At 44.7% G+C, this 27,854-nt stretch overlaps 2 protein-coding genes and 1 pseudogene across 2 annotated transcripts; all 3 read right to left on the bottom strand.

The window, feature by feature from the left end:
* Positions 1 to 1,012: 1,012 nt before the first annotated feature.
* Positions 1,013 to 8,138, bottom strand: LOC130387500 (solute carrier family 22 member 13-like). Its single transcript, XM_056596614.1, has 10 exons — positions 7,764 to 8,138; positions 7,587 to 7,690; positions 7,022 to 7,176; positions 6,372 to 6,540; positions 5,671 to 5,791; positions 5,195 to 5,289; positions 4,245 to 4,459; positions 3,899 to 4,007; positions 3,429 to 3,635; positions 1,013 to 1,654 (listed from the first exon to the last, which is right to left on the bottom strand). The coding sequence occupies exons 1-10, from the start codon at positions 8,136 to 8,138 to the stop codon at positions 1,579 to 1,581; spliced, it is 1,626 nt and encodes a 541-aa protein (XP_056452589.1). The 3' UTR covers positions 1,013 to 1,578.
* A 659-nt stretch (positions 8,139 to 8,797) lies between these two features.
* On the bottom strand, positions 8,798 to 15,660 carry LOC130387287 (solute carrier family 22 member 13-like; annotated as a pseudogene).
* Positions 15,661 to 15,750: 90 nt separating this feature from the next.
* LOC130387499 (serine/threonine-protein kinase OSR1-like) lies at positions 15,751 to 27,616 on the bottom strand. The gene is made up of 17 exons (XM_056596613.1): positions 27,368 to 27,616; positions 26,697 to 26,809; positions 25,872 to 25,980; positions 25,137 to 25,278; positions 24,060 to 24,115; positions 23,516 to 23,625; positions 23,276 to 23,377; positions 22,624 to 22,757; positions 22,315 to 22,363; positions 22,145 to 22,210; positions 20,763 to 20,885; positions 20,352 to 20,387; positions 19,996 to 20,172; positions 19,549 to 19,660; positions 19,142 to 19,210; positions 18,892 to 18,956; positions 15,751 to 18,634 (listed from the first exon to the last, which is right to left on the bottom strand). The coding sequence occupies exons 1-17, from the start codon at positions 27,435 to 27,437 to the stop codon at positions 18,560 to 18,562; spliced, it is 1,608 nt and encodes a 535-aa protein (XP_056452588.1). The 5' UTR covers positions 27,438 to 27,616; the 3' UTR covers positions 15,751 to 18,559.
* Between the last annotated feature and the right edge of the window lie 238 nt (positions 27,617 to 27,854).

Raw genomic sequence — 27,854 nt, forward strand, 5'->3', positions numbered from 1 at the left:
TGACACATGTTCACTGCCAGTCACCTTTCCACTGATGCGTCATTGCTGTGTGGATCGCGGCACACTCCATGCTCGTGATAAGAGGTGCACACTCACTCTAATTCCTTTCTTTACTCCCTCCCTGTGTTCTTCTAAGGCCCCCTTCATCCTCTCCTCTTTCCACAGATTGTAGTTTGGCCTTCCTTCTCCTCCCTGTCTTATCTCTGTTCCCTCTCCTCTCTGGTGATTGCTCCTCCTCTCATTTCCTCTGCACTCCTTTCTCCTCACCTGTTCTCTCCCTTTCGGTCTCCTCTGCTTGTTACCTCTCTTAACCTTCCTCCTCCTCTCACTTCCTCTCTCTTTCCTTCTCCCTCACTCGTCTCCTCTCGCCTCCTTCTCGTTTGCCATACTCACTGTAAATAAAATATCTACAAGCATTATTATTGGTGGGGGGGTCATGGTGAGTGTGAGTGTGTTTGTGTGCACATGTGTGTGGGTGCGTGTGTGTGCAACCTGTGCGTGTGTTGGTCGGTGTGCGAGTGTGTGGGTGCGTGTCTGTGCATGGGTGTGTGTGTATGCACGCACGTACGTACACACACACACACACACACACACACACACACACACACACACACACACACACACACACACACACACACACACACACACACACACACACACACTTGTATACATACATGAGCTAAGATATCAGTTAGCCTACTCTTCCAAAAATAAAGCATCACTACACAAAAGCTACCACCCAGTCATATGTAACAAGCTAAGTTACACAAACACAGCAAAAGTAGTTCACTACATAGGAAGCTAGCCTACTTTGAGTTGCGCTAATTTCACATGACATTCAACATACAGGTTTTAGTTGAACCAAATGTCATACACATATGTGTATGTGAGTGACACAGAGGATGGCCCATTTTAGCTGAACCAAGTGGCCCATTTTACCTCAGTGGGTTAAGGTAAATTGGGCCGCCAAGATAAACATCACTTTTCCCAAAAATATGTTCATATACCAAACTAACAGCATCGTTTGTGATGGATGCCATCAAGACACATATTATGCATAGTTTTTTTTATGTGTATGTACGTTTTATTATAGCTGTATCATCCTTATAGTAGTTGAGTTAGATTTGGTATGCCAGGCTACTTACCATGCAGCTTTCTGGTGCAGTCTAGATTTGAAGTATTGCCCTGCCCACCATAGCAACTATAAACCAATCAAATCACCCATTACTTGTCAAGCACAGTAATGGCAACAGTTTGAAATCCTTTGCAGTCATTGGCCCTAAATTCCAGAGGGGCTGGGACCCCCAAACCTTAAATGGCCCATTTTACCTGATGGCCCATTTTACCTGATATCACCTATAAGGAAGGTTCATTGAACACCAATGACTGGTGTTCAATCCTAGGCTGAGCGGTGCTGCGATCTCTAATCTCCGCAGCCTTCCTGTAAGCAAGATGCCCTAACCCTGACCCGCTTATTACAGGCTTCCTCAATTCATTGTGTGTTGCTTTGCATATTAGCGTCTGAAAATAATGACTTCAAACATGATTGAGATGACATTCTTGCGTGTTGTATTTCAACTAGAGCTTTGTGGATCTTGAGCTTGTTTGTTCAGGCATGTTTGGATCAGCTCTTGTCTTCATTACGGCAATATTTCTGTGGATGAAGAAAGAAAATGGAATATTGGAACAAACCAAACACATTTCACCGGGGGTAACACCACTGGGTTTTGCACTTTTAGCACTTGAATTCATAACTAACATTGTCATGGTCTCCTATCTCCTATTAAGTCTATCTCCCATTGACTACCTCTCCCCCATCATTATAAGCATGGCCCTTGTCTTTCTGATTGCTTAGGCTATGCTGCTATCTGTTGTTTAATTATATGAGAATAATAAAAAAAAATAAGAGAGGACTAGGGTGCCATTATATGGCTTGTTTGTTCAGGCATGTTTGGATCAGTTCTTATCTTCATGACGGCCATATTTCAGTAGATGAAGAAAGAAAAGGTCAAAATTGTAACAAACCAAACACATTTCCTCGGTTTATAAAGTCCTCTAGGGTGCCATTATATGGAAGATACCAGGACATTGTGGGCACATTTTTACTTTGTCTGCCGTTATTAGCTAATATTAATATTAATATGTGACATATTAACAAACTATATACATTTTGTTGTAGTATATGCTCTGAACAGTAAATGGGGTTCATCCTGTTCTCATCCTCTCTGCCAGACCCCTGTCTCTGACCCCCCACTGTTAAGGTCTTGATAACGGAAGCAACTTGGGGGGTTAGGATGCTTTTTTACAGTCCTTACAATAGAACCTCCAATGGGCTGTGTGCCAATCTCACCCAAGTATCACATCACACCTTTGGTTCAACCTAGAGGGTGTCGGCAGTTTGTGATTGGCCGTTTCAAATAACGGTGACCCAATGGGAACCCCAGGGGATGGACCAGTTTGTATTAACCTAGGGGAACAGATAATGTTGGAAGACCTCTGCTAATGTAACGAGCTTTGTTACACTGTGAGAATTTAACCGTAGAATCCCTGAAGGACTGGGCTAGAGGTTTTGAGTATCCTGAGAGAGCCCAGAAATGAATCATTAAATGTTGCCTTGGCTCAGTTCTCTGTTTGGAACAAAGTGCACCTAGATTTGAATCCTCTTCTATACGACCTACAACAAACGACTACAGCAAGCACAGCTGGGAACAATCAAGGTATACGTTTATAATGGGACAACAACTTGAGGGAGTACAATTCAGCTTTAGCAATCAGAAAGACGGGTCATGCTTTTAATAATGTGGGATAGGTAGTCAATAGGAGATAGGGGTAGTCCATCATAAAGTTAACTATTAATTCAAATGATAAAAGTGGTCAAACCAGTTTATGAAATGTTTGACCCTTTGCAGATATAAGCCTCAAACATATAATAAACTGTGGCGAATATAATGCCTGTGGAGGGCATTTATATTCCCCTTAAGAAAAACTAAAATGCACCATTTGGGGGCGCTTCCTATCCCACTCTATTATTTTCCACTATTTCCACTGTAATCACCACCATCACCACCAAGTAAAAATCTGGGGGGAATTCTGTCTCATATCACACGGTGCGTTCCCTCTCAAGCTCCACAGTGGCCCCCCATGCCCACAGCCTGTCATTGTTTATCAAACAGATTTGATTATGGATCAGTTGTCACCTCTAGCCTATTATTGATTATGGATGAGTTGTTACCTCCGCCCCTTGGCCTGTTATTGATTATGGATCAGTTGTTACCGTCGGCCTGTTATGTATTATGGAGCAGTTGCTACCTCCAGCCCTCGGCCTGTTATTGATTATTGATCAGTTGTTACCTACAGCCTATTATTGATTATGTATCAGTTGTTACCTCCGGCCCTCGGCCTGTTATTGATTATGGATCATTTGTTACCTCTGGACCTCAGCCTGTGCGGTGGAGTCTGCCAGCTCTCTCCCCTGGGTCTCTGGGAGCAGGAAGGCGAGGGATCCACCCACCAGGGTGAGACTGCTGAACACTACGATGGGTATGGAGTAGTGGTACACCACCAGCAGGTTGAGTGGGGGAGCCAACAGCCCTGCCACTCTAGTCGCGATGCCCCCTAGTCCAGTTGCAGTTTGTCTGAAAACATCATCATCAAAATGGTAGTCATCATAAATCATCATCAATTGTAATCATTATCCACATCAATTGTAACTCAACACCCTCATCATCTTCATCATTAACACAAATCTTCATCAGCACCATCATCAGCGACGCACAATTATCTTCAGCAACATCAATCACCTTCATCTTCATCATCACCACAACATAGGGTAGGAGTGGAAAACTAACTAAAACTCAGAGGTCCACTCAAAGGACCTCAAGTTGTGTTGTTGTCTTACCTCGAGGATGTGGGAAACAGCTCCTGAATGTAAACGTTGCATACGCTCCCAGCCCAGTTCATCAGGATCCGCCCCATGATAGCCAACACGGTCACACCGACGGCATTTCCTGGAATGCCACAGAGAGGAACCGCATATGTAGCCAAATATTCCATCTTTAGCTTCAAAGAAACCTCTGATTTATTACTAAAGAAGACAGTCTTATCCACAGCGCCTTACAGTGAACACAGATGAATGTCATTAAAGGTGGAGCGTGAGACATTTAGTGAAGTTGAAGATGGCAACCAACTGTGTTGCATACGTGTTACCAACACCCCTACACTGTCCCGTATGAAATGTGTGTAACCTGCGGGAACAGCCAGGATGCAGAGGCACAGCAGACCTCCCACCAGAACGGTGGACATCAGGGATAACTTCCTGCCTGCGAGCTCCAACAGCCAGAAGCACAGCAGATGAGCTGGTATCTCTGTGAGTCCGAACAGCAGCTGGGTCAGGAAGATGTCCAGCCCAAACTTCCCCACGTTAAACGTGAGGCAGAAATAGGAGAGGTTCAATGCAAACCTAAAAGATTTGATAGGAAAGAATTTAGGAAAAGTATTCTTTATCATGTTACACAACGCTTATTGACGTTGCTTATTTCCGTTATTTCTCGAGGACAAATTCTTTTCAGATTTTGAATTCTAATGACAGGGCCAAAAGGGATACAACAGCACACAAACAGATAATTATTAGGGGCCGGGCAGCAAAGCTGCAGGACTCAATTGTTCTTGCCAGAATTATTCTTCCTCCTAAGAAATCAATGTTCCCATGTATGAAAATGTGCCAAACTTTGCACATAAATCCAAACCTATGCCAAACTTCATCCATCTCTGCTGTATGCTAATACTCGCTAGCCTACAGCGCTAAAGCAACCATTAAAAAAATAAGAAGAATAACAAATCAAAAATACATGGTATCATTTTGCAATTTAAAATAGAAAATAAAACTAAAACTAGCCCCGATAGAGCAGAAACTTTTTAATGCTTTGATTTGGCAGCAATTTTGAAGGCCTCAACTCTATTTTTTTCAATTGAAGCCAAACTCACAACACTTCATCTCCAGACTTTCCTCCACAAACGCAAAAAATCCCCAATTTGAATGATCTAAAATTGGGCCCACAGTGCATTTAAATGTTTTACTCTATACAGTTGTGTAAACCAATACTGCAAATTCTTATAAAATAAATCGCTGATGTTCAAGGAAATGAATCCCAAAATTTTGAAGTCACTGTAGATTTAGATTACGACTACAACTCACCATGGTAATGTTAAGATCAGGAAGCGTTTTCGAAGCACAGGTGATGTGATAAGGACCCTTATGCCCCCTTTCTCCACTGTCTTATTCACTGCTATCTGTTATGGATTAGATGAGATTAGATTAGAAACACATTTTCAGTAGCAAAAATTGAATTCCCCATCTCGAAAATTAATAGTTACAAGTATCTGTATCTTATATAGAAATAAATAAATATGATAATAATTCGAAACATAACGATATAAATCTGCAAGTTCTAAGGATAAAGGGGGCTTTATATAATGCCTAAAAAGTTAGTTATAAATAAGAAGGCTAACCTAATATGCAATCTTATGATGCTTGATAAAGTAAATAAGTAGATACATAACGTATAATAAGTCAAATCAATAGACCTAAATTGATATAATATGATAAATACACTTTTTAAGATGATAATTAGATGTGGGCCTATCATTTCTTTATGACCCTTTGCAAGATACCTTTTCGAATAGGGATTCTGGAACGGTGCGTCTGTTGATGGCCGCAGCTTTGAGGATCAACTCTTTGGCCTCCTCTGTCCTCCCCCTGTCCAGCAGCCAGCGGGCCGACTCCGGTATAAACCTTTACAAAAGTAAGGTGAAATGACTTTCATTGAAGCAGCACTGAGCAACCCCCTGGCAGTGATATTTTATTTGCTACATTTAAGCCTATATCCCCCAATAATTATGCTGTTATGACTTAACCTATTATGAATGAATGTGAATATCTAGTAGATATCCCTGTCAAGACATGTCCGGTGAGTCGGTATCTAGCGCCTAATGAGGTAACACAATGGTGATTGCCTGTGAGAGCTTGTGTCCCACTGATGAAAGCCCTTGCATTTGCAGGAAAAGAACGTAACAAACTATGTATTTGTTGTATTATTTCCCTTAAACTCAAATATTTACAGGTGAAATATATAAAGGTTCCCAAGCTTAATTTAAAACCAAAGATTTGTTGGACTAAAAAAGTTGTAAAGCAAATTACCATAAATGTACTTTGCAGTAAATTCACAATTTTAAATTGTTTAATGAAATTAAATAAAATATGAAGGCAAATAGCCCATTGATAAATGATGTATGATTCATATTCTAGGGCCCCCTCAATCATCATTACTTGTGATCCCTGTCTCCCACTGCTGCACGTCGTGACCCATACATACCATATGTAGACAGCAACCAGGCCCATCGGCGCCGCCATGACAAACTGAGCCAGCCTCCAATCCCGGATAAAGAAGATGAGCACCGCCAGAAACGCCTGCCCGAAAGCCCCGAAGAACTGGCTCCCACACGAGCCCAGGGAGCGCTTGGTTATCCCTATCCACTCGGTCGCTGCAGGGAAGGAGAGCCATGCTCGTGGGTCAATATTCACCCGGCAGTAGCCCACCACGTAGCATAAACCTTTTAAGATCCAACGTGTGTCGACAAAGGCCATTGGTGTTTTGCGCCTAAGGTCCAAGAAATAATGGATGGAAAACAGCTTTTTCTTAACGTGTCATTCAAACCCGCACTGTGTCCTTTTTTCAACTGCAGCTCAGTTCTCTGTTGGGGGGGGGGGGGGGGGGGGGGGGTATCAATAAATCGTTCAGCTTCAGAAAAGGTTCAGCTTCACATTATTCTGTATTTGAAGTCTTTGGATGGAATTGTCTGAACACTAACAGATTTTCATATTCACATCCAAGGTTGTGGTGAATAACTTACACTTATTGTTAGACTGATGTATCTGCCTTTACATTATATTTGTACTGGGTTCTGAACTGACTGAAGACTACAAAGAGAAGAGAAAGAGATGTATTGCATACATTGCACTCACTCAGCACGATGCAGTTGATCCGGAAGCCCCCATACCCCACGCCCACCCCGAACTGGGAGGCCAGATATAAGTAGTAGTTGGGACACAGGCCAGTTGTGAGCATGAATATAAAAAGGAACATCACTGGAATCTGAGTGGTCCGTCTGCGGCCAAACCTGGCAGAAAAATGGGTTTCATCGTTTTTATGTAGAATTTTTACAAATTGCTTGTTTCGGAATATAAAGATAAAACAAAGTGTTCGAGAGTAAGCAATATCTTTTTATGATGAATCTTGATGTGTGAAATACATAGACAAGGATACAGAATAAATAATAACGCAAAACTTGAATCGTCATGTTGACTCAAAGATATGTATTTTATAAGACACAAATGTCAATGTCCTCCAAGTGGGAGGAAATAATGATATCGTCCTTCAGAGGGCTTCAGTGGAATCCACACAAGATACATATATATATATTTTTTATCCTAATATTTATTGATTTGCGATAGATGTCATATCGGCACAAAAAAAATCATTGTAATATCGTGAGTTATCACAGCTTAGAACGTAACAAATAAAACTCACGATTCTCCTAAAGGTCCGAACAGTAGTGAACCAGTAAGAATGCCCGCCATCAACACCGTTTGGGCCACCGCCACCATGTTCGCCTTGTCACAAACTAGATCAAACTGTAGGAACCACATAGAGCTGTGAAAAAATAACTTCTCGAAACCACAAATGCTATAACACATTACGACTTACATCGGTGACTATGGTGGCCTGGTACAGGGTCTGGTCGTACACCCATCCGTCCCGGCAGGCGGTGGTGTGGTTCAGGCCATACTGGCGGATGGAGTCCAGGGTCCAGTTCACCGGAGCGTACATCAGACACCGGCTGAGGGAGCCGTCTGGCTCCCGGGGAACGGTCAGGTTCAGCTGCTCCTTTTCTGTCAGGTTGGGACCGGCCCCCAGGATCCACTCCGTGTTACAGTGGCGCTCCGGGTCTGATTCCACAAAGAGGATGCTCGCGAAGGTCAATGATAGTAAAAAGCAGGGGATCCATATGGCTATAAGTATAGTCTTCTGAAATAAACCAAAGTCTCCAATGGCCCTCAGGATCTCTCCGAAGTCCGCCATGGTCCCCGGAATGAAAACATATGTTCTGAGACGTTACTCACAAGATTGTTTTACATAATCTAGTCCATCAATGTTTAACCTTTTTGCTCATTATCTTCAAAGAGGTCAAGGTTTCATAAGAGGTAAAAGGGAAAACAAGCATTAAGCAGGAAAGGCCAGATGCTGCAACCATGCAAAAAGACAGTCGATGGAAAGTCCTTTCTTTGTAGAGTACAGACTGGCCCTGGCTTGCTTCAGCCAATCAGCATTGCATATCCTGAGTATCCTGTTTAACATTACACTGTGAATCATGCTTTGAGACACCAGGGCCATGGTTACTACAGGAATTTACACAATAAGGGCATCACTGGATTAACCGTTTTGGACAACAATGAAATTGAAGCCTGAGTATATTTTTTATCTCCTGTAGTTAGAAGTGATAAGCCTGTCAGTGTTACTGAGTACTGTGAACAGACACATTTCTAGCAATTCTGGCGCCCAAGACGAGATCACTCAAGCGCGCACACATCATCACACAAATGCACACAAACAAACACACAGCACACTAATCCAACTGCTGATCGTCGGCAGCAAAGGTAGACCGATCAGTCGGCTCCCGTCTCCCCGACATGGTCAAAAAAGTGCGAAGAACACCTGACTGACTACGACTTGAGCGTACGTTATGCGCTTGCGCGAGACGTAATGTCTCCATCACAGAAGGCCACACTGATCTGTACTGTGGCCCAAAAAAAACACCCAGAAATGACGGAACATCTCTCTAGACCAAAACACAGAGCATGCTATCGTCCGTCATTGTTGTCAGCAGAGATTGTTGAGTAGTAAAGAAGAATTATTGTCATTACGGAAAAATCGAAGTAGGATGATACTGTCGTTCTCTGGCTTCTTCTTGTGGAAGAAGAAAGAAATGTGTGAAGTCATGGATACAACAACGACAGGCTCAAGGAGTTTTCCTGAATTAAATTGTTGTGTTTCTATTGTGATTATTCAGAAGGATCAATAAAAATCACATAAATCATAATGGCCTTATCACTGCAAAGTCAACACACTAGCGTCATAGCTGCTCCACCAATCAGATTTGTCAGACTGAACAATTTGGTCAAGGCCGATTCGAGATGTAGAATCAGCGGATAAGAACACAGACGGGGTGTCCAGAACACAGACGGGGTGTCCAGAACACAGACGGGGTGTCCAGAACACAGACGGGGCGTCCAGAACACCGACGGCGTGTCCAGAACACCGACGGCTTTGACGATGGCCGATCGCAGAGAACACACCAAGTAGACTTCTGCACCGATCTTGCCAGACCGATGACCGATAATCTTGTTGGGGTGTCTGTGCCTTTAGACATACAGAGAGACACACAAATGATGTACACGTGTTAAGGGAGAGGTCCTCCGTGTTCCTGGCAAGTTTCAAGTTCCTGCCTTCTTCTTACGAGGACATTCGATGGAAATGGAGCATTAGCGCATATCTTGGAACTTTGAATTTTTTTGGAAATGGCGCTGTGACCTAATTTTTTGAGCCATCGACGCACAATTTTTTACACAGGGGTACAGGGTCATGGCCTCTTTCTGCATGGCAATATAGAGGCCGTCGATTTTGCTTACTTCTGAAGCTTACTTGGGGAATAATATTTGTAGATTAGCAAAGATTGAATTTGAATCAATTCACAGATTTTTAGTAGCCAACCTTTAGAATAACAATAGGTATCCACATATACTCTGTGAATACCTAAAAATGAAATACATATATATATATTTATATGTATTTTAATTATTTTAAATGTTTTGCATTTTTTATTTTATAATAAAGGTAAATATTGGGGGGTAGGTGTTGCCTATGCCTAGAAAGTCCCTTGACCATGCATAACGATATGGCTTGATATTCAAAAAGGAAAAATAAGAGAAAGGGATATATGCGTCTTGCAAATTAAAGTGAACAATCTTAACAAGGCAGTAAAATAATTGGCATGTACAAAATACAAAAACAGTAAAATTATGTATCGAAAATAATAAGCTATGAGAATATTATAAGGAAGGATCCTTGAACACCAATAACTTTGGTGTTTAATTCTAGGCTGAGCGGTACTGCAATCCCTAATCTCCACAGCCTTCCTATAAGGAAGCTGCCCTAACCTTGACTCTTGTATTACAGGCTTCCTGAATAAACTGTGTATTGCTTTGCATATTAGCGTCAGAGAATAGTTAGTTCAAACATGACTGAGATGACATCCTTCTGTGTTGTATTTCAACTAAAATTTCGTGGATCATGTGCTTGTTTGCTCAAGATCGTTCCCGAAATTCAGCCATGGTGCAGAATTACAGCTACTACGAGCCAGTGGCACATTGAGCTTTCCCCAAATGAGCCATTTCGGTGTCTGTAGCTTTAAGGCAAATGAGGAGGAGAGAGGCGGGTCAAGGAGGCGGTCGGGGGTGTGGCCCTGAACAGCTTGCTGACAGGGTACCATGCACTCTGTTTACAGTGGATGTATCGCAATGTGTCTGTAAATATTCTAGAACACTCTGGGTGCTCCGGCGGGAGTCCTGGAGCTCTATATCTTAATAATATCATATTATAAATAGATATCCATATCATATAATATATATTATCACGTCCAAAAGCTGTGTGCGCCTCCAGGCGATATTCTGAATCTCAAACGACTGTGTCAGGTTCTCCGTCCGACACCTCTGGTTCCTCCACTTCCACATCAATCTGAAGTAGACTGAACCGCGACATGGAGGAGAAAGGGATGGTTGCCCTCGATTGTCTCCCGCCGGAGCCCCGATGCCGAGGCACCACCGGCTCGGCAGCGGACAGCGCCGTGCCTTGGCCCCGCAGCGGTGGTGCTTAGCAGCGGTGGTGCTTAGCAGCGGTGGTGCTTAGCAGTGGTGGTGCCTCGCTGCAGCGGGCAGCGGGGTTCCGGCGGGAGACAATCGCGGGCAACAATCCCTTTCTCCTCCATGTGGCGGTTCATGTCCTTCAGGGAGTCAGAGCCAAAGTTCCTTTCCCCCAATTCCCTCTCAACTATGGCTGAGATAACCCCCACTACAGTATCGTTGTGGAAATACCAGAGACGTGAGAACCGACGTGTTATGCGCCATAACACCAACAGCAGAACGGTTATCCAAATAACAAAGAAGTGTACAGTGTGTGTTATCACACACACACACACACATGTGGCGCTCGCACAAACATAGCTCATTGTCTCATTGGCGGGCCAAATTCTCTGGGGGTGCAAGGCAGAGAAAGGGGAGGTAGCTTGGTCCCTTATGATGACATATGGGGCCCCATTCCAAATCAGCGTGCCTGAGTTTCCATTTTTTCAAAGGCGAGCAGGATACCTAGTGCTCGTTTTACAATAGAACCTCCAGTGGGCTTTGTGCCAATCTCACCCAGGTATCAAATCACGCCTGTGGTTCAACCTAGAGAGGGTGTCGGCAGTTTGTGATTGGTCTTTTCAAATAACGGTCACCCAATGGGAACCACAGGGGATGGAGAAGTTTGTATTGTATAACCGGGTAACGTTGGAAGACCTCAGCTAATGTCATGTGCTTTGTTATACTGTGATCATTTAACGGCAGAATCCCCTAAGGACCGGGCTAAAGGTTTAGAGTATCCTGTGAGAGCCAAAAAATAAATCATAACATTTTATGTCTTGGCTCAAGGTATAAAGAAAGTGCACCTAGATTGATGTATAACCACAGCCTACAACAATGTAGCTGAAAGTATAGATTTATAAGTGAACATCAACTTGAGAGAGAAAGGAGACCATGACAACGTTAGCTATAAATGTAAGTGCTAAAAGTTAGTGCGAAAAACAGTTGTGTGTGAAAGATATAAGTCTTATACACAGGATACTGTGGCGACTATAATGCCTGTGGAGGTCATTTACATATATGCTACATAAGAAAATCTGAAACACACCACTAGGGGGCAAGGGGCACCCACCCTACTGATATTATCCATGTTATATTTCCACACTAAGCACCACCATCACCACCAAGTAAAAAACAGGGGAATTCTGTCTCATATCACACGGAGCATTCCCCCTCAAGCTCCATATGGTTGCCGTGGCTCTCACCCCATGCCCAAGGCCTGTTATTGATTATGGATCAGTTGTTACCTCTGGCCTGTTATTAATTATGGATCAGTAGTTACCGCCGGCCCACTACCTTTTATTGATTATGTATCAGTTGTTACCTCTGGCCTGTTATTGATTATGGATCATTTGTAACCTCTGGAACACGACCTGTTAATGATAATGGATCAGTTGTTACCTCTGGCATGATATTGATTATAGATCAGTTGTTACCTCTTGCCTGTTATTGATTATGGATCATTTGTTATCTCCGGCCTGTTATTGATTATGGATCAGTTGTTCCTTCTGGCATGTTATTGATTATGGATCAGTTGTTACCTCTGGACCTCAGCCTGTGGTCTCTGGGAGCAGGCTCCCAGAGGCCTCTCTCTCTCCCCTGGGTCTCTGGGAGCAGGAAGGCGAGGGATCCACCCACCAGGGTGACATTGCTGAACACTACGATAGGTATGGAGTAGTGGTACACCGATAGCAGCGGAGACAACAGGCCCGCCACTCAGACCATCTTGGAGCACAGACCAACGGCCTGCTGCCTGTAAAGAACAGAACACGACCGGGTCACTCTGGTAGTGCATGAGTGCCAGGGCATAGACGTGTCACCTCTATGATATTGTGCAATACATCCCAAGCGGCAAGCTTGCGTGTCCCTCCACTTATTGACTACCCGCGTGACTTTTAACATTAGGGTTAACTTCTTCACTCACTCACTAATTCGCTCGTGAACAATAGTTAGTGAGTGGTCTCTGCTCTTTTCAAGGTGCTTTTGAAAGGAGTGTGGTGGAACTCGGGCCTCCCCACCTGACTGATGTGGGGAACAACTCCTGGCCGTAAACCATGGACACCAAACTAGAGCACGTGAAGAGGAAACGGCCGACGGTCGCCAGGACAGTGATGACCACAGACCTGTCTAATGCAAGAGGCAACAGCAGTGTTAAAGGGTTTGGATGGGGTTTGGTTTTAGGGTTTGAGGGGTGTTAGGGTTCGATTTTAAGTTTGAGGGTAGGTCTTAAGATGTGGGTGTGGGGTTAGGGTGTGAGTTTGGCATGAGGTTTTAGGGCTGGGGTCGCATTTTGTAGACAACACAGAGGGATTGCTTTGGGTGGATGCACCTTGAGATAAGGCAAGTGTGACAAAGCAGACCAAACTGCTAGTGGTGGTGGTGCACAATAGGGACTTTTTCCTTCCAAACGCCTCCAGCATGCAGAAGCAGAGAAGCTGTGCTGGGATCTGACTGAGCCCAAACCTGCAACAGAAGGATGTTGAGACCAAAGTTCCCCACGTTCAGTGAGAGGCTGAAGTGGCCCAGGTTTGTTGAAAACCTTTAGTCCAACGAAAAACAATCAATACTTTAGTTGATTGAGAACACATATAAGGTGATTCACTAAACAAGAAATTGAGATGAGAAGGATCAGGATTGGGACTTAAACAGGGTCAGGATTCCTTCTCTTTTTATGGCCTGGTCCATCTCTATGGTTGCCTAAACGGAACACAAATCAAGATTAGCTAGCAAGTTTAAAATGTTATCTGAAATAAATTAGGTAAAATAGATGTAACTAGCATACAGATTCCAGATTCCATTGATCTTAGCAGCTTTCAGTAACCACTGCCTGGCCTCTCTGTGACTTCCTTTGGTTAGCAACCAGCATGCAGGTACAAGAATGAACCTAGTTGATATAAGAGGCAGATTAAGTTAGTTACCTGGAAGAGTAAAATAGAAATATAGATAAAATAAAACCATCTGTAAAAGGAATGAATATCATTTTTACCTTTGAATCTGCCACAAAAACGGTGACCAAATATACAATAACAAAGACAAAATATCATTAAGTCCAATCATATGACAGCATTGTTATTGAAATTAAAACAAGGATCAGGGAACCTCATCTTGCAGTGGTCAATCGAGCGATTCGCAATGGAGCAAGCATGACCTACCATATGTAAATAAACACCACGGCCACGGGACCCGATAAGACATAGCGCCATCCTCAAGTCCCGGACCCCGAACATCCGACCAGCCGTCACACACTGGCCTATGGACGTCAGCAGCTGGTTCATGCAGGGAAAGAGGGACCTCTTGGAGATTCCCAGCCACTCCTTTCCTACGGTGAATCCACGAAACACAGCATGTCACACGATAGGTTATAAGCACATGTCTTCAAACAGAATTTTTTCAAGAAACATTTTGAGAGCTGTCATGGATCGAGGTAATATAGATCCAGGGCAGCCCGAAATGAGACTTCACTTATGACAGCAGATACTGTCATCCAAAGCGACTTAAAGTGAGGTTGAGAACGTTCACATTATAGAATCTAAAATACGGAAGCTACAAAAAACATTTCTAGTGCCTTGTAAACTAGCCAGGATAGAAAACATTGGACGGATTACAGGAGAGACAGTAGCTATAGGAATCACTTAGATGCTATGGCAAGACATGTCTAATCCACTTTTGAGGAAGGATATTTATTCTTGCTTAAATACTTTACCCAATACACTGGCATTGATTCTGTAGCCCCCAATGGAGATGCCGACCATGAACTGTGATGCCAGGTACATGTAGAGATTTAACGACAGTCCGGAGACCACAGTGAACACCATCAAGAGGAATACTGGTATCTGTACTAGCGTCTTACGGCCAAACCTAGAGTCCCAGAACAGAGAACTATGTTAGATTAGGCCCCTCACTGATGTGCCAATGAACTGAAAATGGACTGCATGCTGGCATCACCAGAAGCACTTCACTCACGGTTCCGAAGCAGGTCTGAATATGAAGGAACCGGCCAGAATAACAGCCATGAAGACTGTCTGTGCGATCCCAGCCAAATGGGCCTTGTCGCACACAAGGTCAAACTGTGACGGAATACATAGCCATTATCAGATGGGGTGTTGTTGCTGTCATATTGTCAGAGTGATGATGACAAGGTTAAGAGATTGTCAAAAACAAGTTTGTCATGCGGTGTTGCGGACGTCTCGCTATGCGACTTACATCGGTGACTATGGTGGACTGGTACAGGGTCTGGTCGTACACCCATCCGTCCCGGCAGGCGGTGGTGTGGTTCACGGCCATACTGGCGGATGGAGTCCCAGGGTCCAGTCACCGGAGCGTACATCAGACACCGGCTGAGGGAGCCGTCTGGCTCCCGGGGAACGGTCAGGTTCAGCTGCTCCTCTTCTGTCAGGTTGGGACCGGCCCCCAGGATCCAGTGTTACAGTGGGGCTCCGGGTCAGAGTCAATGAAGAGGATGCTGGCAAAGGATACGGACAGTAAAAGATTTGGAAAGCTGAGGGCCAAGACGATAAGCGTCTGAAAGAGTCCAAAGTTTCCCACCGCTCTGAGGATCTCACCGGACTTTGCCATCTCGAAGACAGCGAATTTCTGAGAATAAGGGTATATATAAATAGTTGCGTAAAGAGGTCACCGCCTTGACCAGGGACTACAGATTAACTGATTTTATCAAGGAGCATCTTTTACGATCACGCTATATGAAAGAATAATAAACTGGAACTGAACACAAAAGAAACCATCTGAATTCCATCATGTGACTTTATTTAGCTCCTCAAAACCATTTTTGGTGTACATTTGAATGAAACTCAACCACTAATGTAAATGTAGGATGCATTTGACCGGATTTTCAGACAGAAATCTAACCTTGTTATCACAGAGGGTATGTTTAGAAACATGTATCAGAGACTTGCGCAATTGAGGATAAAGAAAACGTGAAAGAACATTTGAACTTTTAATGATTTGTAAAAATATATGTTTATATATATAGCCAATCAACTGTGGAAAATTTGGAAATTTCGAGGCTAGACAGCGGCTTTTATCTGGTGTAAACAATCAAAAAGGGGGAAGAATTATTGAAAAATAAAAAAAAATTGCAGACAATGGATTAAAACACCAGTTCAGTTATTTGATTAGAAACAAAAACACAGGAACCCAAAATAAGAATAAAAAATGTAAAGCTGATGTAAACTTTACCATGTTTACCATCACGTGAGCAAACAAGATGTTTTCAAATTAGATTTTACCAAATTTTAACAAATGCATATTTAATGACAGGACAGCACTGGAGTGAGGCTACGACCACCACCAACACCACCACCACCCCCCCATTGTAATTAAAACAAGCTAAGTTAACGTTTACATCAATAAGGTGCCAATTAAAATAATCTGTGCATGATTAGTTCATGTTCTAGCACAACAAGGCCAATGGTGGAAACAATCAAAAATAAACAAAAACGAAACAGAAAAAGAGAGAAAAAGATAGTTGCTGTTCGTGTACTGGATAAATCCTTTCCATCACGTCAACCAGCCATGTTCCGTGAACATCATGTAGGCTACAACTGAAATGTTTAGATTTTTAATTCACTTAAATCAAAAAAAATAAAATAAAAAAAGGACATACAAAGCATTGACAAACTCAGAAAAGCAAACAAGGTGTGTACGTGTCTGTGTGTGTGTGTGTGTGTGTGTGTGTGTGTGTGTGTGTGTGTGTGTGTGACTGAGCACAAAGTTTCCGTTATAGGAACATTTTGAAAGAGAGCAAACACTTTTTTTTCTTTAAATACACCATTTACAACTGTACCAGCGCGTCGAGCTGTGGCGCGTCCGCTGGCGCGCGGCTCCGGACGGCCTTTCGGGCCTTCCTGGGAGTGACAGCACAGACTTGTGGGCGGGTACTTTAAGCACGGAAACAAGCGTCATCCAAACAACCTGCCTATAGCGATGACAAGAAAACAATACGGATTCTGAAGGACAAAACTAAAAGCATTAACTAGGAGCATCACCACCCATGGAGTTTTCAGTGCACAGACTCTCACCTGCCAGAGAGCGCAAGACAAGTGCCCGCTGCGGTCAGTTTGATATTTGCTTGACAACAAGGGCACGGGACACCTTCCTAGGTTTTAGTCAATAGCCGCAGATTGAACAAGAATATCTTACTTGATGGTACAGCTAGGCCAAAGGTAATAATACGTTTACGTTTTTTAATCAAAATGTGGAAATGTGTTTCTGGAATAGATCCCATCAACAGCCAATCTTGGTGATTTGAACATTAATTTTTGGCAAGGGAATGCACGTTGAAAAACTCAGATATGTCAGAGAATCAGCGGAAACTGGGAGAGAAAGCTGACCGACTATTGCATAGTAAAAAAAAAAAAAAAAAACACGAAACTGTCACCAACTCAATTAAGACAAGCATGTCCTTTAAACCCTTCGGTATGAGATTAACTGCGGTTAATTGTTTAGCTACAGTTGGAGAAGTTCCAAGTGTGTACAAACAGATATGTTTTCACCGATAGCAGATCTGTGTCAAAACCTCCCCTCCCCCGTCCAAACTGATCCTGTGATTCAACGTACATATTGGTATAGGCTGAACAAGAGCCAATTGTTTTGGTATTTCAATTTTGTGAACATATTCCTTCTAAGCCCAATCGCCCTCCGAAACTATAAATGAACTGTGAGTGATTTGCGGGAGTAAAAATGTATTCACAACACATGAATTCTTGTTTTAATGCCAATGTTAAAAGAGGCGTAAATCTGATTGTAGATCTCCATTCACAATATACCTCCACTAATTAACAGTGGACTCAATGTGTTTTTCTTTTCATTCTTAATCAAACCATCACACTAAATCTATATTTCTACCAGCTAAGGCAAGCTTTACACTTAATTCAATTCAGAGTAGCGTAAAGTGCCGTAAAGTCGAGAAGAAACAACAAAAACAAAAACACTATATAGTGAGTTCTGTGGCACAGTTGATAAAAAAAATAATAATAAAGAATTAAGAAAAAATAAAGACAAACAAAAGGCAAATCACTTCTAGAAGTGGCAGGAGTTGTTTTGGATTGTGCTTGTGTATAAAAAATAAACTGAAAAGAAGGAGAGGGGTGGGGGTGGGGGGGGGTGAAAAGAAATATCCCAACGCAGAAAAGAAAATCCAAAACTGGAGGGGGAGGGGGGGAATAAGCCGATGAGGGTGATGCGGTCTCCCACGTCGAGCCGCGCTGTAAACTTTTCAAGTAAAGATTCCTGTGTTTAACGTCGCCCCTTATCTCCGTGGCCCGCGGCCACCATAGCTTTCCCGCTCTTGTGCCAGTTTTTTTTTTGGGGGGGGGGGGACTGTTTAACCTTCGACCTCCCCTCTTTGGCAGTAGTGGTTTCGTGGAATTGAGAAATAATGCAGCTGTGCAATACCATTAGTTGCTGTCCTTTTTTCCTTTTCATATTTTTTCCTTGTTGATGCTGTTGTTTTTTTTGTTGTGGTGGTTGTTGTTGTTGCTGTTGCTATTTTTCTGGGGGAAGGGAGGGGGGGGGTCTCTGTGTGAGTTAGCTGATGCTGAGCTGGGCGAATCCCATCAGTTTGATGTCATCAGGGATCTCAGATTCCTCCAGTCCAGACGCCTGGGAGATAAAGACACGAGGTGACACAGGGGGACAGGGTTAGCTCCCTAGACCCGGGTCAGGGGGACTGAACGAGCAGCACCAGCCCCATGAACCACTGGAGCACCAGGCTTCCTCAAGCACAAGACGGCACAATATAGGAATAACAAAATGAGGAAATAGCCAACGGCAGAGGCTTGTTTCTCGACTTTGTGTTGTGGTAGGACTACGTTATTGTAGTGTGTGTTTAACTGAAGGATTAGGTTGTGCACTCTTACCAGTTTAAAAGTCACATTCCTGTTGTTCTGCGGATCGTCAACGATCTTCTGCAGATTGGCAGCCACTTGAGAACATAAAAAACATCTTGCTATTAAAATAATATAACAAACGTGACCAATATGGATATAGGAAGCAAATAACATCCCAGACTGACAAGACTTTCAGATTCAAAGATTTGAGGAACATTTAATTAGGCTAATATTAGAAATGACTAAACATGAAACAGGAAGTGGTCCAACAGCTACGTACCAATAACTAAGTCCCTCCCATCGACCAGGCCGGCAGAGACCAACTCCTGAGACACGCCATCGGCTGAATCTGACCACAGAGACACAGGAGAAAAGGACGACAAGGATAAGGTTAGGATTGACCAAAAGGCTTGTACAGAGGTTTCAGTACTAGGTCTTCTACATCATCTAATGTAGAAGACCTTGTCCTGAAACCTCTGTAGCCTTTTTGCAGCTATTACCCAGAGTGATAAAAGTGACTTCAGACGCAAGTCATGAAGGAGCCACTAGCGCTGAAGCCCCCTGTCCAACGTCTCCACCTGCAGTTTTGGAAGTTGGACATCGGGGATCGAACCACCGGGCCCTTTTGGCTTGGGTGGGGGGGGGGGGGGTAGTATGCCCTTCAAGCGCCATAGTGGAGAGACTGACCTCTTCCAGGCATGAACTCAAAGCGGATGTCGTTGAGCTCCTTCTTCAGGTTCCTTAACCTCAGGACCAGGCTGATGGGGACGTTTGTGTTGAGCACCACCGCCACCGCTTCCTGTGGGAGACAGCGGGGTGTTGTCAGTGGGTTACCTTTAGTACTTCCTGTTGGGACACAGGTTCGATAACGGCCTGTGATTCAATGTTGCATGTTATTTCCACTGATTTCCAAGGTTTTCTATTATACATTTATAATTTGAATATTGTATATTATATAAATGTTTTTATTTATTCCTATGTGACTATATTTATTTAGTCTCGGTAGCTGTCAATCATCACTGTAATACTTCCTGAATTCACTCAAATAGTACAGAAAAAGTACATCGGGTCATCGAGCATCAGGGCTGAATCGATCCAGCTCCTGGCTCTGTTGCTCTGGTCTGAGGGCCTCACCTGAGCGGTGGGTGCGTGGGAGGGGCTAGCTGAGGTCGCTCCTGCTGCTGGAGGAGGAGCTGCACCCTGTGGGGGCGGGGCCAGAGCATCAGCAGCCCCTGGTTGGCCGGCCTGCGCTGGGGGCGCGGCCTCACCCGGCTGTAGATGACCAGAGGCACCGACTGAGGGCGGGAACAGCTAAGCACCGCCGCATAAACAATTGGTTGGTTTTGTGAATGAATTCCCTATTTACGGTCTCATCCAATCACATTAAAGAAGACGAATACGCCTCACACACACACACACACCACAAGTCATGCAGATCCTCTGTGTTGGAGACAGTTGTAGAATTTAAGGTCCGCAATGATTGGACTCACCTCCATGTTCTGGGATCCGTCTTTCACCCGGGGTGACTGCAGAACGGACACGACAGATTGTCACGATTAAAAAAAGAATCAACAAAATCGTTCTCTTTCCCGGCACCACCTATCAAGAGTTGAGTTTGGCCCATTATGGAAATCATCACATGCCTTGACGAAACTCCCATTGTTCCCGTACATGTCATGAATTAAAGCACCAAATTAGACAGATCCCACACATTCAAACTGTTGTTCAGCCCTGGGATGAACGAGCCGCAGGGGAGCCCCCTCTCAAACCGGGAATTAAATCCCACGCCCAATTCTGCCACAGTGAACTGAAGCGTCCCTGTGGATAGTTAGAGTGCAAGTGTCACATAGACAGTGTCTCCGTGTCTGTCTTTGCGGATGTGCGTGTGTGTGGACACTCACTCGCAGGGCGGCAATGGCTGCCCTGCCCTCCTCGCTCTCCTCGTCCAACTCATCGTCGCTCCACTCCCACTCCCCGTCCTCCGTCTTGTGGAGTCTCCCGCTGGAGCCGGGGACCCTGCGCACCTGCACCCCAAAACACACCCCTCTTTAATACAACCTGCACCCCAAAACACCCCTCTTTAATACAACCTGCACCCCAAAACACACCCCTCTTTAATACAACCTGCACCCCAAAACACACCCCTCTTTAATACAACCTGCACCCCAAAACACACCCCTTTAATACAACCTGCACCCCAAAACACACCCCTCTTAATACATCCTGCACCCCAAAACACACCCATCTTTAATACGCTTGCCCCCCAAAACACACCACCCTTTCAACCACCTGCACCAGACCCGACCATTTCCTATCGGCCACCACAGCCCCCCATTTCCAGCTGGGACAACACTACGGGGCGACCAGCAGGTCAGTCTGGGCTCTCCAACAGTCAGGTTGAAAAACCACCTTCATATTAAGTGAGCCATTGATAGTCCCCCTGTCAGACAATCAGGCGATGTTACTGTACACCATAACGTGAACACTCGATCTCCAGAGGTCAAGGCAAGAGGAGCATAAAAGTCCTGCCCTCTATGCAGACTAGCTCTCAAGGTACTGCCAGCTCTGCCAGCTTGGTTGGGAGGTCAGTCACTGACCCCTTAAGCCCAGTTCAGACCAAAGATTCGCCTCGCAATGACTTGCAACTCGCAAATCCTTGCGACGAGAAGGGCTGCGACGTTAATGAATTAAATTATTATTAGCTGGAATTAAATTTTCTTCTCTCTCCTCGGACCAGGAGTCTGACATCTTCGTATGCTGGAGTGGACAGTACGGGACCGGGACCGGGACCAGTACGGAGTAAGGCTGTGACGCACAAGTTGTTCTGTGCCGTGATTGGCTGAAGAGAAACAGCTACATCGGCGAGTTCTAAAACTGGACCTGGCGATTTGACATGTTCAATCTCTGGCGACTCCTTGCAACGGCATCAGCCGCGCTGCAAAGACCAGTTCAAACTGCTGCGACTTTTCCCCTGCAACGTTCTAAAACAGTCTCATTGCAAGCAGTTGCGAGGCGAATCTTTGGTCTGAACTGGCCTTTACTCATCAGAGAGATTCAAGAAACGTTGACCTTAAATCATGTTTATTTTGACGATCAAAAACCAGACTTATCCGTGTTTCGATAAACATTCTATGGGTAGCTCATCGACAAATAGAGGTTATTTTAAGATTAAGAATGTCCTACCACAAATGATTGACAATGTTTAACAATAATTATGCACACACGTTGCCATATTTCAGTTGGAAATGAAAACACCTGCACCCCAACACAGTGGAAACCTGACCTTTTTCGAGCGCTCGGTGATGGTTGGCCCCTTCTGCAGGAGCCGTTCTTGCAAGTACTCGTTGTTCTGCAACAGGAGAACGATACAAAAACAACATTTTACTGTGCTGCTTCGCAAACTTCATGTTCGGCCCAAAATCTAAAGACACAGAAAATGGCAGGTTCGCTCACCTTGGCTTTGGTGAAGAATTTATGCTTCAGCAATTCAGCAGCAGTTGGCCTGAGGACAGCAAACACACACACACACACACTTGTGAATGTTCCTTTAAGCTTCACACTGCAATGGAAGTTCTTGTCACCTTCTCATACGGACATGCCAAACTAATAAACTATAAATATGACTGGGAAAACTGGGGACAGAATAGCCTAGATCGAGCCCAGATGTCCACAGTCTACCTGCTCCTCAATGACCTAATCTGAATTGACTAGGTCAAGGGTCATAACTCCACCAAGACAACGAGGTGAGGTTAGGGGTCGCACCTTTTCTCTGGGTCCTTCTGTAAGCACAGGGAGATCATCTTCCTCAGGGACTTGCCGTACTTCTTCACCATCTCCTTGTCCGTGATGCCTGTCTCCAGGCAGGGGGGGTCGTTCTGCAGGGTCAGCATCAGCACCTGAAGCACACACACAAACACACACGTTTTATTGACACTTGTACCACTAGAGGGCACCAGATTTTATTTAGCTAGCTCAGCCACAACTATAACAGTTTTAATGAAACATGTGAAATGCAATAAAGGCCTCTCTTGGCATCAATAGAGGCAGAGAGATTCAACTTCCTTCTTGCTTATAACCCATCTGATGACATGTAGCGCTGCCCTGGGCAACTGTTACTATGCAACACTGCCCTTGACAACTATTGCTAGGATACCACAGGTAACTCAAGCCATCTCTTGATCTTCTATTTAAGGCAATTAATAAATCCTTGCAAGCCTTTCAAAGATTTCTGAAACTATATCATGGGTCAGAAAAACGTGCAAGAAACGCATGTATGTACTGCCATCTGGTGTTGGCAAATCCACAGGCAGCTTTGGGAAGCACCCACGCATTAGAGTTTAGGTTCTCTGGGCTCGGGCCCCGGTCGGGTCGGGGTAGATCTTCTGGGCCCGATCTAGGCTCTACCACGCGTTACCTTCATGGGGGGGTATTTGTGGTAGGGCGCCGCGCCGGTGGCCAGCTCGATGGCAGTGATGCCGAAGCTCCAGATGTCTGCCTTGAAGTCGTAGCCGCGAACCTGCGAGGGGGAGGAAAGACGCCACAGTGTCGTAGACGAGTCAGAGTGCGTACATTGCGTTACTCAGTGGAGCTCCACTACAGAGACCCCCACTACAGAGACACCCACTACAGAGACCCCCACTACGGAGACACCTACCTGCTCCATGACCTCGGGGGCCATCCAACAGGGGGTCCCCACGAAGGTCTTCCGCACCTTGTTCCTGGTCATGTCACCCCCTGCTGCTAGGAAGGCACTCACACCAAAGTCTGACGGTGGGGGACGGGGAGAGAAGGAGGAAGAAAGAAGAGAGAAAATATAATTATTTTCAACGAAGCCACGAAAATAGGAGTGTAAACTGAGTGTAAACTGATCCATGAATAAATGTTGAAACTCGTGAACATAATCCAGAGAGAAAGAGAGCGTGAGAGAAGAGTGTAATTTACAGGAACAAACAAGCTATTAGATTACCTTAATAGGATTCGGTCAAATCAAGTGGATAAGAAACAAAACATTGTTCTAGCAGTGTGCCTGAGATATTCATAACTCAATAAAAGCCAGCGCAGGGGAGGGGGGAGGGTGAGAAAGAGAGAAAGAGAGAGAAGATCTGACAGCCGTGTGGTTTAAACAGCTGCTTACAGTCTAACCAAGCAGGAAGTGATGAGATAATGTTCTGGCTCTTGCGGTACAAACTGAAGTTTACCTGCAATTTGCACTGAACCATCATCTCCTAGAAGAATGTTTCCTGCCTTCAGATCCCTATTAAGACAAGGCATTGGTTAGCTATGACATCATCAATCATAATTAGTCATCTGTAATGAAAGATAGTGAGTCGGCCTTAACCACGAGCTATGGGGCTGGTGACACGGTGAACCAAACACACCATTAGACCACCCACACACACCTCTATGACAGTGCATGAGAAACACCCTTCAAGCCCTCACTTCACTAACTGCCTGGAGTGCGCACCCACCCACCCACCCACCCACCCACCCCCACACACACACACACACACACACACACACACACACACACACACACACACTGTAACCCAGTTATCCAGACCATCTGATCTTGACCAGCTCCACCCTCCCTTGGTTTTCACAGCAGGCTCTGTTTAGCACCGAGCCACCAGTGTCCAGGAGACCACATAGGCTAAACCAATTCAAGTTCATGGGGGGGGGTATAAGGAACCATGCAAGCACACCCGAAACAAAACACTGAAAGACAAACGTTCAATAACAAAAACACCTGAAAACCAAGCAAGGTAACCTATAAAAATGGTCTTCTTTGGACACAACAATTTGTAACATATACACAGGAGGTGCAAACAGCCCACAGTACAGTAAGTACAGTAGTATCCCTCCTTTCCCTCCTGGGTTTCAGCGACGCCACCACGGTCCTGGGACAGGACGTTATGTAAAACAATCCTCCTCAATAATACATTTCCAGTGTATTAAATATTGAAGGGCCTGGTCCTGGCCATGTGAATACAGCCGGGGGAGAGCGGCCAAACAGAACAATTTCCAACAGCCGGCGCCAAACAATGATAGCGGAGACGCTTAAGGCGCATGCGCCGCGGTAGCTAACCGCCGCGAAGATGAACCCCCGAACCCAGGGATGTGTTTGGGTGCTTGGCTCCTGGCCGAGAGGTTAAGGGATCAAACTCCAAATTAGGTAGTCAGTAGGCATACCTCTACCTGTGCTCATTCAATCCCATGCATCTTAAAATCACGACAACGTCGCTTCTGGATAAAAAGCTGTAGCTTCCAAAGCTGACCTGTGTATCTGTCCGTTTTTGTGGAGGTATTCCAGGGCTTCCAGCACCTCCTTCAGGATGCTGGCGATGCTGGACTCATCCAGCACCCCGGTCTTGTGCTCCCCACGGGAGATGATGTGCTTGATGATGTCCAACACCGAGCCTGGAGCACGGAGAATGGAGGAGTTAGGGTGGCTTCTTGTACTGATGGTGTTTGAGGAAAGGGAAGCAACACAGTCATGATCTCATAATAACCTTTACTTTTGAGAACACTCTTAAGTGTATTATGGTGTTTGCAGAAAGGGAAGCACAATTGTAGAGCATGTGAGGTTCCTCCTGCTCACAAAAAAAACTGACACTGATACAATGCAGCAAGTATAACTTGCACTATTACCCAGCACTTTCTGGGTAATAGTGCTGTCAAACCAAAAAAACATAAGAAGTCGATGGCTAAAATCTATGCCATTTAGAGGGAATTAAGTGAAACCGCTAACCTCTAATGGGTTTATACAAGGAAATGTAAACATTCAGTCAGAGTAGCTCATAGCTAGATTAGAGATAGGTTAAACAGGACAAAGGAAGTCAAAGACAACTTCAAGATAAGTGTAGGCTGAGAGAGAGAGTGTAGAGATAGTGAAGGAGCAGAGAGAGAGCGAAAGAGAGAGAGATCTCAAAGCCAGAGAAAGACTGAAAGAAGGAGCGAGAGAGAAAGAAAAGAACTGAGAGAAAGAGAAACCATGACAGAAGAGCACTCACCGCCACTGAGCAGCTTCATGACTAACCACAGTTCATCCTTCACCACGAAGGAGGTGTAGTAGGAGACAATGTTGGGGTGATGACACTGGCTCATCGCCTGGATCTCTTTCTGCAAAAGGGTTGAAACAAACAGACGCTTAGCAGGCACTTTCATCCAAGGTGATTTACAAGGGCACATTCTGACACATCATCATTATGTCGCAGTTTCGGGGTTGGTAGGACATCTTGCTCAAGGAGGCCGACTGTTTGACCAGGGGGTCAATACAACCCAGTAGCTTTCGCCTGGGAGTTGAACCTTCTAGCCACGAAACTTTATCCTAACCCCCTAATTACCCTTTTAAAAACAAAACAAACAGCTTTCCTTGTTGCCTGCGATCCCAAGCAATTCACTAACAAAGGAACCCACAAATTGACCTCAAATCGTAAACCTCAGACATATCAACATCCAGGCCAGTCATTGCATCGCAGCACCACACCATTTAAAAGTGATCCTAACAGTGACGGTTACCATGGAAGTGTTTTGGTGGCTGTCTCCCTTCTCCCCTAGATTCCCTTAACCTAATTCGGCAGTGCCTTAGAGTGGAGGCTGTACCGTCCGTGACCTGTGTTATGTCACTCCTAGGCCAGCCAACACTCAGACACAGCCCAGGTTGAATCTGAGACTGTGGATGTTTTTGGCATCCACCACCACCAGAATCACAGACACTGGCTTATCTGTCTGGGGTGCAGCACATCAAATAGTGTGGACTGTGGAGGGGATGCACTACTAACATGCTAGAAATATGGTACCAATGTTATGCAGCGGGAGGGTATAATGCTACTTACCAGGAGCTCGTCCATACTGGTTTGACATTTCTCCAGGTTGATGCGTTTGATGGCCACCTTTTCCTTCCTGGGCTCGCAGTAGGCCGCCTGGACCACCGCTGTGGCTCCGCTGCCTGTGAGGGTTGACCCGAGTATGAGCGGTTAGAGGGAGCCTCCCCGTCACTGACAGCTAGACTAGCAACGTACCGTACTAATAATCATTGTGATATTATGTCTAGCAAATCTGAAAATTACGCTCGTGTCCATTAGAGCAGTCTGCTTTCATTCAGAGTCATAATCCTGGATCAAATCAGTCACATAGCTTTCTGAAGGACCCAACACTGGTATGACTTACTAAGCCATATCATAAGTCAAGCAAAAGGGCACCACCCATTTCCACATTCCACCCTTTAATCTTCATGCTACGACTACTCACTCGAGTTCGCTGGCTAGCATCACGCTTCTTGACTAGCCATGCTAGCTGGTTAGATGATCAGATAACGTTACCGTTCACTACAGTCATCGCTGGAGACGAGAAGCTACTTTGGACCAACAGCGGGTCCACTAACAGCTACACAAAGCCAATGCTGTCTGGAGATCGGCAGCATTGGCTGGCTAGGTATGGCAGGTTTAGCTAGTTGTTAGCCATCTAACGTCAACCAGAGCGCTAACGTTAGCATTAGCTTACTCACCTATCACCTCATTGAGGATATAATCATCCTTGTCGATTGACCAGGATTGGGAGCTCTGGTCGTCAGCCATGTTTCGCTACGTACACACTGTATACAGTGTTGTTGTTGTAGAATAGGCAAGTGTTTCTTAAATAGCAACGTTGTGACTAGTCCATTCGGCTCCAAGGATGGTCGCTGGCTACTCGGCTGACAACTCCTGCTGCTACTGTCAACACAACGTTCCGGGCGCCGCACGCATTACGTAAAGTATGCACGTATTACGTAACATATGAGGCGGTATCAGAAGAGCGCCATTTTAAGCGTGGCAATATATGGACCTTTCGAGTAGCATATAGGCTCAATAAATGCTATACACTTCACGTGAAATATATGAATATTTTCATTAAATGTATGCATCGTTTTTTTGTCAATAATATAATGACATTCATGATGTGTTGAAAATTGCGTATTCTTTCTTCTTTCCCTTCCTCACAATTTGAAGCTCTGT

This window comes from Gadus chalcogrammus, chromosome 8, assembly GCF_026213295.1.
Source record: "Gadus chalcogrammus isolate NIFS_2021 chromosome 8, NIFS_Gcha_1.0, whole genome shotgun sequence".
NCBI classification, from domain to species: Eukaryota; Metazoa; Chordata; class Actinopteri; order Gadiformes; family Gadidae; genus Gadus; species Gadus chalcogrammus.